The sequence below is a fragment of the Onychomys torridus genome, chromosome 5, assembly GCF_903995425.1.
Source record: "Onychomys torridus chromosome 5, mOncTor1.1, whole genome shotgun sequence".
NCBI classification, from domain to species: domain Eukaryota; kingdom Metazoa; phylum Chordata; class Mammalia; order Rodentia; family Cricetidae; genus Onychomys; species Onychomys torridus.
Window position 1 is genome coordinate 38683024 of NC_050447.1, and position 16073 is coordinate 38699096.

Here is a 16073-nt window from a genome sequence, read left to right on the forward strand (position 1 = left end):
TTTCATGAAGTTATTAAGACACGTGTACAGTATTTCATATGTAAATGAACAAATGGATGACTCATGCAAACATGGCATTTCTACTCTGAACAGAAAACAGGATTAAGGAATTAACAGATCCTGAAAGCTGGGTAGATGAAAAAAACAAAACAAAAAAACCAAACAAAAAAATACCCTCAGTATTTCCAGCTCTCAAGAAAGGCTGGGAGCTGGGAGCACCCGGCATCCTGGACACCAGCCCTCTCCCTGTGAGGCAGGGAACCCAGAGTACATTCCCAGCTCTAGTAGCTGTCCTGCAAGCAATACATTTACACAAACTAAAAAGAGCAACATTCCAGGGACAGTCCAATTTGAACCCCCTCCCCACAGGAATGCTATTCTTGGCAAGAGATCTTCCAAAGGAAGCAACATCTGCAAAGCCCCTGCCCTGTGAGGTCAGGGGAAAGCTGAGGCAGCTGAGCAGCTCTGCGCCCGCCCGCTCTTAGATCCAAGTATCAGGGGATTTACAGAGGGTAAGAGTAAACCTACCTCCTTTTCTCAGTTTCCTAACAGCCTCTGCCAGGCCTAACAAGGTTTAGGTAGTTTGCTATTTACCTACTTGCTCAACCCCCTGAGCAGTGGTGGTATCCTTAAACAAACAATTCCGCTTCACTCATTTGCTACAAACTTGTTAGTTTTGTTTTTCTCTGTATAGCCCTGGCTGTCCCCCAACTCAGGGATTCATCTGCCCCTGCCTCCCAGGTGCTGGGATTAAAGGTGTGCAATACCACCTCCTGACAAAACTTAATTTAATGCCTGACTCAGAATGGTATACTGCAAAGCTGGGAACTGCTCCATGCCTGCAATTCCAGCAGAAACAGGCTAGCTTGGAGTCACTGAGTTCTGAGCCAGCCAGCACTAGAGACCCTATTCTCAAAAAATAAAGTTATGTGTAACCACTCCCAGTTGTGATTCTTACCAGATGAGAGATACAGAAAGTTTAGTCAACTTAGGTGGCTGAGCAGAGAAATTCAACTTTTACTTTATTATTCACCAAGACCAACAGAGAGTTTGGGTATCCCCAGGTTCAATGTGCTTTAGGGCTGCCTTAAAGATTAGGTCTTCCCATACAGCTGGCCAGGAAGAGGAACTTCTAATTATGGCTTGAACAGTTCTGAAATTAGGCCACTTCTGGCCAAAAAGATGGCAGTCCTTCCTTACATACCCACTCCTCAAGGCAAATCTGCAACCTGGCCAAGATGTATGTGTACTGCAGACATTCTCCTCTAGGACATCCATGTCTCTATGCAGGGCTTACATGACTATCTCCAGGGGTAGGTTAGTATGTGGTTACATCTGTGCTTAGTGACTCCTATTCACCAGACTCAAAATCTCAGGAGCCACTTAAGCAAGCACTGTGAAACCAGACTCATCTGGGAATCATGTATGCCAAATTTAATATTTTAAGACCTCAGAGTAGCAAAGATCTGAGGGGAAGGGACAGCATCCATTTTCAATATCCAAGAGGAAGAGGGGTTATATTCACATGGTTGAAGAGCTCATGTTTTATCTCCACAACAAAGAATCAAGACAGGCTTAAGAAACCACCAGAACCAAGATGTCAACATAGGTACCAAGAAATAACATTTAGTTACTGTTCAACTTGGGTTCAAACTTTTCTCCTGAATTTTCATCCCCAGAAAAAGACACACCGATGCTGGCCACCTTGAAAACTAGTTTTATATATCCAGGAGGGTTCACAGGCAGAACTGAGCCACACTGCAACCAGCATGGCTGCACTTTAGCTTGCCTCCCTCCATCTCACAAAGCAACATTGTATAAAACTGTATTTACAGGAAAACAATGAAAATTAAAGAGTGTATACAAAAGTCGACAAGAGCCAGAATGTAGGGATGGCTTTGGGAATAAGGAATACTGTGTTCCACACTGAAGCACAGGGCCGCCACACATTACGTTGGAGGAGTAGTGCCAATTGTAGGGAGAACCAGTCGTTCCAAAGGAAGAGTTGAGGGTGCAGAGCTATCGGCTTTAACATTGCAGTCTTAATTACCACACCACCTTTCTCCTGCCGTGTGGCAGAAGCCAGACAAAGTGACGAGAACAGAAGAGGGACCGTCTGGCAAGCCCCCATAGAGATGGGCTCAGAAAGCATAACGTGTCCGAATATCCTCAAGCTTCTTGGACACTTCAGGTGGGGTTCGGTCCAGCTCTTCAGACACATTCTTCTGCTTGTTGGGCTCCATGGAGTTGAACTGCTCACAAAGGTCTCCATCAATCACATTCTAAGACATGAAGAGTCAGAGGAGGACCAAGTTAAGATGACCAAAGAAAAAGGCACATACTAGGAAAATACTCAAGACCACCCCCAAGCAGCCATCATTTCGACTGACAAAACCCAGTGCAGCTTTGTCTCTGGCTATGGCCTGCCTTCTAAGACGAAGGTTTATCACCAACCACATGCCCTTCCCTCAACCCATTCCACTATACTCTTCCACTTAGGGCAGTTGACCTTTTTTTTTGTTTGTTTGTTTTTCGAGACAGGGTTTCTCTGTAGCTTTGGAGGCTGTCCTGGAACTCACTTTGTAGACCAGGCTGACCTCGAACTCAGAGATCCACCTGCCTCTGCCTCCTGAGTGCTGGGATTACAGGCAAGCGCCACCATTGCCTGGCTTTTTTTTTTTTTTTTTAAAGGATATATTATATAAAAATTCCCAGATTAGTCTGAACTCATTCATGACCCCACTACCTCAGCCTTCCAAGTGCTGGGATTATAGGATGTACCACCACATTGAGCTAGAACTATCTGATTTTTAAGAAATAGAGGCCAACAGAAAAGACCAATGAATGGGTTTAGGATTCCTTTTCCAACTTACCTTAACAGGGAAATAATAAGAACGAAAGCTGAGGTGGTCCCGTCCACAAAGAGGGGGATGCTCAGATCGCAGGTGCATCTCAACATGCTGGAAGAAGTCATGGTCCTAATGAAGAAACAGAAACTATTTCTGAGAAAGAAGTGATTTCAACTGCTGGACTATGTTTTCCAAAACAAAGTACAGACAAGTCATCAAGCTTTCAAGAGCCAGGGTCTCACTCTACAGGCCAGTCTGGCCTTCAACTTGAAATCCTCGAGTCCATAATCCTACTGAGTGTTGGGATTATGTGCTGCCATGCCTAATTCCAAACCATTGATTCTTGCCACGCAAACATGTCCCATAGGACACTGATCTCAGTCTATCATTCCTAGTTTGTAGACTGCTGCTTTGAGGCTTTGGGCCTAGAATATAACCCACATCATGGCGTAAAAGCCCTTCCTCAAATAACTTAAGATTCTGTTTTCTAGGCATATTAACTGTTATCTTATATGATTTTCAGAACACTACTAATTATAAGTAAAGGCTTACTATCCTAGGCAGACTCAACACCAAGAAAGAATCTGAGGAGAACAGGTAAGGCAATGGGGGAACTCAACCTCATGAGATGTGAAAGGGACAAGGATGCCGATCCCTCCAGATAACGTGGTATAGACAAGTGACTCTGAGCCTCCAGGGATCAGTGTGGTCTTCTGCAATGACAGCACCGTTTCACCAACATGGTAGTTCATGATGACCTCAGCCTGCAAATCAAAAACAGTTTGGTAACTCTGTCCCCCAATTCTGTTCAGTATTCCTAAAAGCCTCCAAGCACATCACACACCTCTCCCCTTGTAGTGATAGAGATGGAACCCTGGGCCTCATGAATGAAATGTCAGGCAAGCACTCTACCAACTGAACCACACCCTAGCACTATTTGCCAGCTTTTAAAATCCAAAACTTATGGAAATCTAAAGAAACTTTAAAAATTTTTCATCACTCAAGCATTGTGTTCCAAAAGCATGCAGGGTTTTGGTTATTTCTAATAATCAATTACTACCTAAAAACCATTTTACACAAGCACACTAGTACATGTGTGCCTGTAACCTCAGCATTCAGGTGGCTAAGGCTGGGTTATACAGCACATTTCATGGTAATTGGACACTGGGATTTCTTAAAAAAAAAAAAAAAAAAAAAAAAACAAACAAACAAACAAAAAACAGAAAATCATTAAAACTACCACCATTTTAGGTTTAAACATCTCCCTTTTTTCCTTTTTTTAGAGACAGGCCCTCAATGACCCAGAATTCACAATCCTGCCTTAGTAAGTAACCCAGGTACTAGAATAAACAGAATTGTTTTTTTATAAATCAAGATGTTCAGTAAAGACATACATGCTAGGGCTGAAGAAATGGCTCAGTGGTTAAGAGCATGCACTGCACTTCCTGAGGATTGGAGTTCAGTTCCCAGCACATCAGGATTCTCACAAATGCCTCTAACTACAGTTCCATCCATGGGGATCTGACTCTTCTGGCCTCTACAGCCACCTGCATTTATGTGCATATACCTATAACACACACACACAACTGAAACTAATAAAACTGAATCTCAAGTAGAATAATTTGCTTATAAAGATGGGATGGGTGATATAATCACCTTATGAAAATTGTAACATCCATGCATTACAGGTGAAGGAGCACAGAAAAGGTATTGGGTTTGCTTTTCTCTTGGGCCCATTCTGCAAGCTTACCTTCTGTGAAGCCCCATTGAGCAAGCCCCGGTCCCACAGGGCTTTGTTTCCAGTGGGATCTTCATCGACCTCATCGTTGGTGTTAGGTGGAAGCCTCACCTATGAAGAAGTGACACAACCTTAGACTGGGTCCTGTGCAAGCTTACCTGGCTCACCAAGCCAGTATTATGTTTGCCCTGGGTCTTAGCAAGCAACCTACAGAGGCTTAAGCCTGTCTTCTGCTGTTTAAGTGATGAGAAACCAGAGTACAAGCCACAAACAAGGGTTCAACACTGCTAAGAGCAAAAACAAGACCACAAAACGTGTGAGAAATCAAGCTGGCTGAAAACCACATATAAAAAGTTTGGTAAAAAGTGAAAATTAAATTTAGCTCAAACTAAACTCATCTTTATTTATTTATGAGACAGGGTCTCACTATGTGGGCTGTGGATGACCTCAAAACCATAGGGATCTGTCTGCCTCTGCCTCTTGCTCATTGGATCAAAGGTGTGTGCCACTGCACCTTGCTTGAATTCATCATTATTGAGCCATGTCCTAAGCAGAGGATGAAAGTGAACCAGAGCATGAGGGTTTCCTAGAGAGGCAGGACAGCTTTAACATAAAGATTTTCTTAGGGTTTGGACCTGAATAGAGCTGAATTTTATACCCATACTCAACTTTCCATATTAGAGAATATAACCTTCCCGCCTCTGTTTAACCACACCAAAAACTGAGCCAGCTTTCGCACATGTCATGGTCACCAAAAGAACCAATACCAACTCACCACACAAATGTTGCCAAACTTGTCTGCCCCAGCCACAGTGTCATAGTCAAGAAGGCTGGCAGTAGTGACCCATCTGGGGTAGGTGTCATCAGCAAAGATAATAAGCTGGTTCTCATTACGCTTGTAGCGAACCCAGATGAAACTTTCTTGAACATCAGACACAATTACTCTGTGCCCAATAGTCTGGATCCCAGATATGTAATTGGCAATATGCTAGGAAAACAAACAAAGATAGCAATTAGTATAATCCTTGAATTTAGAATCTATAATCCAAAACTTAAAAGTCCAGTTTTCCCTGACTACAATATACAGTCTGCATACATCAAACAGCATAAGGTGAGATAGATATTTTTGGGGTGGTGATGGAAACAGGGTCCTGGGGTTTAAGCACTGGGCCATATGCATGTTGGGCATGTGTTCTACCACTCAGTCACACCCCCATCAGTCCTTGTTTGGCTTTAGAAATGTTTAACTGTGTATGTGCACGTGCATATGCACATGTGGAGGTCAGAGGGTGACAATCAGTAATCAGCTCTCTCCTCTTTCTATGTTAGTCCCAGGAATCAGTAATCAGCTCTCTCCCCTTTCTACGTTAGTCCCAGGAATCAGTAATCAGCTCTCTCCTCTTTCTATGTTAGTCCCAGGAATCAGTAGTAGTCAGCTCTCTCCCCTTTCTATGTCAGTCCCAGGAATCAGTAATCAGCTCTCTCCTCTTTCTATGTTAGTCCCAGGAATCAGAAATCAGCTCTCTCCCCTTTCTATGTTAGTCCCAGGAATCAGTAATCAGCTCTCTCTCTTTCTGTGTTAGTCCCAGGAATCCAACACAACTGGTCAAGCTTAGTGGCAAGTGCCTTAACCTGCTGATCCATTTTGAGATCCACGTAGCTCAGGCTGGCCTTGAACTTACGATTCTTGTGACTCAGCTTCCCTAGTGCTTGGATAACAGTAATTCACCATAACACCCAGTAGAAATAGTTAAGTTCCTTGCAATAGTTAAGAGTCAAGAAATAAGATCATTTGCTGCCTTTTTCAAGACACTTCTAGGGTTGGGGATTTAGCCCAGTGGTAGAGCGCTTGCCTAGCAAGCACAAGGCCCTGGGTTCGATCCTCAGATTAAAAAAAAAAGACACTTCTAATAAAATAATATTTTTAAGAATTGGTGCCATCATCCTGTCCCCCAACAGTGCATTTACCTTGTTCTCACACTTTCGAAGTAACTTCTTTTTCCCCAGATCATAGACTCGTAAAAGCTTCCCCACTCCAATCAACACCCTCCCCTGGAACGGGGCAATAGCAGCAGGGACCTCTTCCACAGGAGTCTATGAAAGGAAAAAGAATGTCATGGCAGTTTTCAGAAAGAACATACAGCCAACTACACACTCACCTGATCCTCGACACAGAACTGTTTCTCTAAGCGTCAATCAAGCAGACAGCAAATGACACTGACTTTGCTCACTGCAGATGTAGCAGTCAGTCCCCATGAAACAGCGCATTTGAGTAAAGAGATACCACACAATACATTTCACCCAGCAACAAAGTGAGGCATTGCCACTGCCTGGTGAGTGCTGCTCAGAGAGGCCTGTACTAGTTTACCAACACCATGAACTAACGTGAAGTCTTAACATCAGAGAAGCAACTGACGTTTATGGAGGGACAAGAAAGGAATACTACTGAAGAGTGACATCTTAGTTTTAAGACAGAGATGTTTACCATAAAGGAATGTGGTATTTTCTATTCCCTAGAGGAAGCAGTTAGATTCAGGTACTGTTAGTATAGAGGACAGAACGTAAATACTACTTAAATAATAAAAACTTACATTTTAGAGTACATACTTCAGTGGTATTTAACGTATTCACACTGCACAGTTATCACCAGCATCATGTACAGAATGTTTATTGTTCCCCCAAACTGAAACTGTTCTATTAAAGAGTAACTTCCTGGAACCTGGTAATTCTTTAGCTGATTGATGAATTCTGGACATGAATTGCTTGCTGCCTGCTTAGTAACACAGTAAACAAGGGGCCAATTCACCATGTGTCTCTCATCATTGTGGGTGTTGAGAACCCAGGCTTCCTGTGCCAGGCACAGGAATATCACTCAAGCATAAAAGTTCTAGTATGTTCCACATGCTGCCCAAAGATGAATTATAGTCAACAAGTTACTGTCCAAAAGACCCAACTCAGCCTGGCATGGTAGTGTAATGGCAATACTCAGAAGGCAGAGAGGTAGGAAGATCTTTATGAGGTTAAGTCTACAAACAACCCACCCAACCCATGAACCAAAGACCTGACCCAAAAGTTTAACACAAAATGGGAGGATCCAGTAAGACAAAAGATCCAAGAGAATCAAAAGCTGGTTCTTGGCCAGGCGGTGGTGACACACACCTTTAATCCCAGCATTTGGGAGGCTGAGGCAGGCGGATCTCTGTGAGTCTGAGGCCAGCCTGATCTACACAGTGAATCCCTGTCACCAACCAACCAACCAACCAACCAACCAACCAACCAACCAATCTGGTTCTTACCTTGTGTAAAAACTCCAACTTTTCCCCATTGTTCACAAGTTTGTATGTATATACAAAGCCTCCTGCCACAGAACGAGGGCTCAATATCAAGTCCTTGGCCACACCCACCAGCACATACCAGTCTTCACCAGTGTTGGAGAACCTACACACTGCCACACTACAAACAGACAAAGGAAAAGCCAGGCATTAGTCAGAATCCCAAGAACTTCGATCATATCACCAACCCCTAGACTGACGTCACATCCTTACCTGAAGGCTGCCTCATTCTGTTCCAGCTGGACAAGGTCTAGTGTATTCCCCTGGATAGGGTTCATCACCCTAATCACAGAGGCCCACTGCCCATTGCCAGCCTTGGGAGCTCCAAAAATAGATTCAGGGAGGTTTTCATTGAGGAATGCTGCTGCCATTTCAGCAGCCAGCTCCCGCTCATCCTCTCCTGCTGCCTCCACCATTTCCTAAATCCAAAAAGCAAGAAGGTTAGAAATGAGAAGTAGTGGGGAAAAAAAAATCTGTCACCTAAAACCAAGATCCCCAAACAGAGAGTCAAGGAAGAGCCTTGAGCCAGCTCTACTGTTAGAGGCAATTGTGGCTTACAACCGGAGTTAGATTCCTGGCTTCTACAAAAGGTACAGAATACTACAGTCACATCTGCACTCTACCACTCAATACACAATTTAAAAAAAAAAAAGTCAAGGAAAAATGCACACATAAGGCATTTCTGAAAACTCAGAAATGAAAACCTGGTTTCCACAGAGCTTCTTGCTTTCCCTGGCCAAGACTACTTACCTCCTTTCTTTTAAACTAGATAGGGTTTCCACATGAGCTGGTGCTGTAGGGGAAATCTGAAAGCGGTGCTGTCTGGGCTCAAACCCAGGCATCATAAAACAGCATATTCTGTAGGCTCAAGAACTAGGGTGCAGTTCCACAGGAGGAACTAAATTCTGAAGACAATTATAGATATTTTAAATTTCAACTTTCCCAAACAATTTCATAGGCAGGCCTTTTAAAACTGCACCTCTGGAGGTCAAAGTAATTGATCACCTCTGCCATCTGCTGCTTTCTCTGAGCTTTTGTAGCCTCAGTGTAGGCATTGTGGTCTGTCTCGATGATGATGAGGTTGTTACTCTCGGGGTGGATGACAAATTTCCTGGGTGTGTACTGCAGTGGAAAGGCTACTTGATTGAAGACAGCACCAAGCTTCTCCAACGCCAGAATCCTACAGTGAGACAAAGGAGTAAAAACAGCAACTCATGAGATGAACCATGACCAGCCACAGCAAACACAATTGTTGACAACAATGACTTTAGGCCACATGAAGTAACAGTTCTCTAAGCTTAAAAGGCTATACAGAAGACAATTATCAGAAAGATTTTTCCTCTTCGGCAACACACTCCTACTTTTCACTGCAATTCTGTTTTCACCACTGAAAATACATTAACATTGTAAAAAATTTTATCGTTCCATAGTTAATACAATAGTATAAAGTTCAGGGGCCACGGAGACGATTCAGCTATTAAAGTGTTTGTATGAAACCATGAGGACCTAAATTATGCAACCCCAAATCCATGCAAAAACAGGGCACAGAAGTACATGCCTAGAATCCCTGTGCTAAGGAAAAAGAGACAGGAGGATAACTAGGGCTTGAGAGCAGCCAGTTTAGCCAACTGGCAAACTTGCTTCAGCAAGAGAGCCTGTCTCAAAAATATAAGGTGGAGAGTATTTGCCCCTTAGGAATCTTCGAGAGTGGGGACTAAAGTCTCATGTGATAGCCAACTTTATTCAGAGCATCAGACAATTTATACTGAGGGTTAAGAAGAGTCACAAGAGTAAGGTGTTCAATCACAAGGACAAGCCATATGTGGCAAAACCACGTTTTTTTCCAAAGAGGCATATGAATCACAACAGCTGAACAAGTTTTTGCCACATGTGGTTTGTCCTTGTGATTGAGTACCTTATTTATCATGTTTCATAAAATAAGATGGATGCTCTTCTGAACAAGAAACATCCCAGCTTTTGGCAATCCTTGACAATGCAAAAACCAACAAGCACCAAGACCTACACATTCTTTCTAGTAAGACACAGACATATACCCAAGTGGATGGGTAAAACAGGATGATAAAGGAAATGTATATCCCAAATAAAATTCTGGAAGCTATAAAGAGGTACGCTGCCAACTATAAATTAAACTCCAAACTTGAGAAAGGCTTACAAATTAGAAACAAACGAAGATCCTAGTCTTAAAGGACACAGCACAAGGAGAATGACTGGCGACTTTAATTGTCTGTAATGGCAAATGAAACGTGCTGCTCTAGCAACACAACCAAAAACGACATATTCATTCAGCTACGTTTTCACTGCAGCACTGTCAAACACAACATTGGTGGTAAGAGATGGCTCCAGCAGGTTAAGATTCCAGTTTTGTTTTTGAGACAGGGTTTCTCCATGTAGTTTTGGTGCCTGTCCTGGATCTTGCTCTGTAGACCAGGCTGGCTCTGCCTCCCAGTGCTGGATTTAAAGGCATGTACCAAAGCTGCCTGGCCAAGATTCCTTTTTATAAATTTATTTTTATTTTATGTGCATTGGTGTTTTGCCTGTATATGTTTATATAACTGGAGTCATAGTGAGCAGCCATGTGCTGGGAATTAAACCAGGGCTTCTGGAAGAACAGCCAGTGCTCTTGACTGCTGAGCCATCTCTCCAGCGCCTAGGCTGAAGTTCTTGCTGTACAAGCCTGACAAACCTGTGTTCAATTCCTAAAACCCATGGAAAGGGGACAGGGAGAGAAATGACGCCAACTCCAAAGGGCTGCCCTCTGACCTCCATGTGTGCTGTGCATTACATTCCATTCTCCCTCACACACCACACAGACCCAAAAAATGATGAGTAAAAATAAATTTAAAATAAAAATCAGGCTAGTGAGATGGCTCAGCACTTTAAGGTGCTTGCCAAAAACCACATAAGGGTAGGAGAGAGGACTTCACAAAGCTGCCTGTTGATCTCTGCAAGGCTCACCCTCATATAATGATCACAAAACAAAACCATTGAAAAAAAAGACTAGATAAATGAACTATGGTACATCTATCTAACAGAACTTCAAAATACTGAATAATTTCCAAGACATATTATTAAATGAGAAAAGCACAGAATAAAGCAATATACATCATATGCTTATTATGTGACCAGGAGGAGAAGGAATATAGGCTATACACAGACTCAAATATATTAAGATACACAATAACTAACATAGATGGCCACTTAGAGAGTACTTACATGCTTGGATGACATTGAATTTCTGATCTCTTACCCTCACAGGTAGAACTGGGATTAGAGGTAACATGAGCTACCACACACAGTTTAATCTCACTCTCCCCAAACTCTATTTCAGCTGGGCAGTGGTGGCACACGCCTTTAATCCCAGTACTAGGGATGCATAAGCAGGCTATCTCTGGGTTCCAGAACAGCCTGCCTGGTCTACAGAGCTAGTTCCAGGATTGACAGGGCTACACAGAGAAACCCTGACTGGAAAAACTAACAAATTAATTAATTAAAATTAAGATGTAATTCTGTAGATGAAAACACAGTAAGAAAAAATTAAGAGATTTGACATTTGACACTTGCTCTAAAACTAATCCAGTGACAGGACCATTTCACCAGGAAACAGAAATCTTTTTTTTTTTTGATGTATTTATTTATCATGTATACAGTGTTCTGTTTGCATGTATCCCTGCAGGCCAGAAGAGGGAGCCAGATCTTATTACAGATGGTTGTGAACCACCATGTGGTTGCTGGGAATTAAACTCAAGACCTCTGGAAGAATAGCCAATGTTCTCTAACCTTTGAGCCATCTCTCCAGCCCCGGAAACAGATATCTTAAAGTACAAGATTATATTGTTGTGCCAGGCAGTGGTAGTGAGTACCTTTAATCCCAGCACTGGGAGGCAGAGCCAGGTGGATCTCTGTGAGTTTGAGGCCGGCCTGGGGTACAGAGTTCCAGGACTGGTACCAAAACAGAAACAGAGAAACCCTGTCTCAAAAAACAAAAACAAAAAACAAAACAAAAAAGATTATATTGTTGTAAGTTTTAAAACTTGGCTCCAAAACAGTCTAAACAGAAGCTAAACGCCAAGCACTGAAACTTGGCTCACAGGTTCTGAAATCCTGAGCCAAGTCAGTCTCAGCTGCAACACCCTCTCCTGGTAAAGAGGTGGCTCCTAGCCATCGCTGTACAAACTCCTCCAACTCTCACAGAACCGCAGGCAGAGGCCTTGGCAGAAAGGCTTCCTGCTGGGCTCCAGAAGTAAGAATTTTCTCACCTCAAGGTGTTGGTGGAGATGGCGACAATGCCTTCAGGACACTGCTCTGAGGCGAAGCCTGACGCGAACTCCAGGGTCTCGTAGGATAGAGGGGTGAGATGGAACCGGGACTGGTAAGAGTAGCTCAACCACGAGCGGCTGGACATGGCCAAAACCTGGAGAGGAAAGAGCTCCAATCACACCGGGAAAGCTCAGACACAGATTGACCAAACATGTAAGCCTGACTCTGGTCTCTAATTTTAGAAGCCCACAAAGCTGCTTTAAGCAAAGGGAGCTCAAAGAAGAGACAGCATAAGGCCTATTGTATAGAAAAACAAAAACATCTAGTTACATCAATCACGACTCTCTGGAGTATAAATGAGATTCTATTACAAGGCTGATGGCTGTAGAGTTACAATAGCAAGCAATGGTAAGTCTACTACAAAGACTAGACCCCCCTTCCCTATTAGGTAGGGAGTCATAGTATCAACTATAATCCTGCCTTGAACAGAAAGAAGGTTTCCAGCTTTTCCCATCCCTGATAGCACAGCCTAAAGAAAAGAACTAATATTGAAACATCCTATAACCTTATGTCACAGTGCCATGCCATGGACTACCCTTTAGAAAATTCTAAAGAACCCTGGACAGCCAGACGGTGGTAGGGCACGCCTGTAATCTCAACACCTGGGAGGCAGAGCCAGGCAGATCTCTGTGAGTCCAAGCCAGCCTGGTCTACAGAGCAAGATCCAGGACAGGCACCAAAACTACATAGAGAAACCTTGTCTCAAAAAACAAAAAGAAAAACCAAACAAACGATCTATAAAGTGAGTTAGTCAGAAAGTTCACAGCGGCACCAATATCCAAACGTCTTATTACTTACAGCCTCCTGGCCTTGCATCCGGACTCGGAAGAGTTTCACAGGACGGGACCCCAGATATCTAGTTCGAGTGTCAGACAGGTCACCAGTGACAGGGATCTAGGACAGTTCTCAGTAGCACACCGTTCTAATTGAAAAGATATGAATAGGTAAAGCTCACTCATGATGGAAACTTTTTAACTATGAGATTTTCCCTTGGCTACATTAACAGATGACAGAAACAACATAAAACAAATCACAACACCCCAACAATCAGCAATTCATTCATTCTCTTAGTTACTAAGCATCTAAGTAAAAATCCATTTCTCACTATATATATATATATATATATATATATATATATATATATATATAGTGCATCCTGTACATTAAAACAAATTCATTTGTTAAATTCTTAGAAATTTAAAAACAGACTTACAGCTAAAAACCATGACCTACTACTGACTATGGTATCTCTTAATTTATGATGCAAACAGAACCTAACCCTGCAAGAAGGAAGCAATATAGTGGGGTCAAATAGACTATCTTCAAGGGGAACCTCTATCAAAACAAAACAAATAAAAATTAAAGAACTTAAGGGGTCCCCCTACCAAAAACAAACAAACAAACAAAACAAACCCAAAACCAACAATAAGAAAAGCCACTCACAACCAACAAAACCCTTATTTTATCAGTATCCCTTTATACTTTTATCAGTATCCCTATACACAACTAGGATGATTGTTATGGCCCTAACTTCTTATCTCCAAAGGATGTTTAGAGCAAAGGAATAAATCTCATTTTGTCTTACAGAGATTTTATTTCTAACATTTCCAGACATCATGTACTTCCTAATGGGAAGCAACAGAATGAACAGCAGCACTTTACTACTCTTTCCCGTACCCAAAATAGTTAGGAAAAATCAAAACACATTACTAAGTATAGTTGGTGTGGTGACATTTTGTGTATGATCTAACAAATTAAGCTTGCCTGAAGATCAGAGGGCAAAGGCAGCCACTAGTTAGCCACAGAGGCAAGGCAGTGGTGGCACGCACCTTTAATCCCAGCACTAGGGAGACAGAGACAGGAAGTAATATGGCTGGACAAGAAAGGAGCTCGGTCCTTTCAGCTGAGGAGTTGGTGAGGTGAGCGGTGGCTGTGGCTTGTTCCTTTCTTTCTGATCATTTACCCCAATATCTGGCTCCAGGGTTTTATTAAGACCAATTAGGATTTGTGCTACAAGGTGTAATGATTTACTGCTTTGGATTTACTCTCAAATACTCTAAGGAAAAGGGGGATGAAGGCCCATTCTATCAGTTTAATCTGTGTCTCCTGCCGAGCATTTCTAAAGGAGAAACTACAATTTAAAACTGTAAGGACGTATCTATGTAAACACTGATTAAGGAAATTAGAAGGACATAATGAGCACATCACTATTTTATGCTAGGTTCCTGTTTTCCAGAGTGCAATGACAAGCTCAACTGCCTTGACCACAGGAACATCCAGGGCCTCACTAGAGCTAATATAGTCAATTATAACTGTGAGGTTTTCATTTCAAAAGGCAGGAATACTGTGGAACTACAGATGACTACTGAGGACTCTCCAAAGCATAAACCACAAAACATTTTTACCAGATATGAAGATTCTTTGTGCATACAATTTCCAGGCCTGCCTCATACGTTCTAAGTACTAAGAAAAGCGAATCCATGACAGCACTATAAAGCGACTTTCATCAAGTGGCTATCTGGAACCATGGGCAAAGACAAATGTCTGTACTGTCTAAAGGAAAAGGCCTGACACCAAGAGGAGCCCCGGGACTCTTACCTGTAGTCCAATGTTCAAATACAGGAAGCCGATAGAGCCCCTCTCACCCAGCTCATCTTGTTTCTCGGTCCCACCCATTTCCACAATGCAGAGAGACTCAGGCTGGGCTGGGAGAGCCTGCATACTCAGAGGCTGTAAACAGTCCTGTGGAAGGGAGAAAAACAAAAAAGAGCCATAAGACAATCAATTTTGCAAAAGAACATATCCACAGATTGTTAGGACTGAAGTAGGATCTTTCTCGAGGGCAAAAGAAAACCAAAAGTACACTGAGACAGTAGGGGGCCATCAAATCTTAAATCTCAGAATAAGCTTAGGGAACTCTTGTTTATTTTTTGTCACCGGGAATAATGGTCACAGCAAGCAAACAGTATCTCCCTGAAAATAATAAGGCTGGAGAAATGGTTCCAGTAGTTAAAATTTGTTAGGGTTGGGGATTTAGCTCAGTGGTAGAGCGCTTGCCTAGCAAGCGCCAGGCCCTAAAAAAGAAAAAAAAAAAAAAGAATCTGTTGCTCTCACAGAGGACCCAAGCTCCCAGGATCCACAGGGTGGCTCAAAATTATCCATTTCAGGAGATTGGACACCTTCTGGTGCACATACAGACATGCAAGGAAAACACAAGTAATATAGATGAAATAGAAAATATACCACAAAAGTAATTCAATGTCCTTATGCCAAAGAAAGATTTAGTAGTTTCAAATCAACATCCTTAAACTACAGTGAGGACTCCTGAGGTTGCTATGAGCATAAAAAGCAGCAGCAGATTAGAACTTGCCAAATTGTGCCTGAGAGATCAGATTATTGGACCTCTAGAAACATAAAAAATAAGGAGAGAGAGAGGAGGGAAAGACAATAGGTACGAATTTAGGGATCCAAGTACTTAGTCCCCACCCACAAAACCAAGGGTACCACTCACTGATGGGTCAAGGGAGATGATTCTGACAGTGTTGTCCACCAGCCCCACAGCCAGGAATCGAGATCGCTGTTCTCCTGGGGGCACGTTGGCCAGACTCATGCACACCACGTCTGCTGACATCTCTTTCCGCTCTGTGTATTCATTCAACTGTCCTGACTATAAGAAACAAAATAGGTCTATGTGCTATAATCCACCCTAAAACTCTGGGCCTAGGAAAGGAAGATCGGTTAAGGCTTTTTTTTTTTTTTTTTTTGGGGGGGGGGGGTCTCCTCTTACCCGCCTTTTTGCTTTTGAAACAGGGTTTC

At 42.6% G+C, this 16073-nt stretch overlaps 1 protein-coding gene across 1 annotated transcript in view; it reads right to left on the reverse strand.

The window, feature by feature from the left end:
- Window positions 1-1419: 1419 nt before the first annotated feature.
- Sf3b3 (splicing factor 3b subunit 3) overlaps window positions 1420-16073 on the reverse strand; it is a 39167-nt gene continuing 24513 nt past the window's right edge. Inside the window, 14 exon segments of the mRNA XM_036187668.1 lie at window positions 1420-2282; window positions 2874-2978; window positions 3470-3613; window positions 4600-4698; window positions 5363-5575; window positions 6556-6681; window positions 7884-8040; window positions 8133-8338; window positions 8925-9099; window positions 12197-12351; window positions 13056-13148; window positions 13150-13179; window positions 14856-14999; window positions 15769-15924. Coding sequence (XP_036043561.1) covers window positions 2142-2282; window positions 2874-2978; window positions 3470-3613; window positions 4600-4698; window positions 5363-5575; window positions 6556-6681; window positions 7884-8040; window positions 8133-8338; window positions 8925-9099; window positions 12197-12351; window positions 13056-13148; window positions 13150-13179; window positions 14856-14999; window positions 15769-15924 — 1944 coding nt within the window. The 3' untranslated portion in view covers window positions 1420-2141.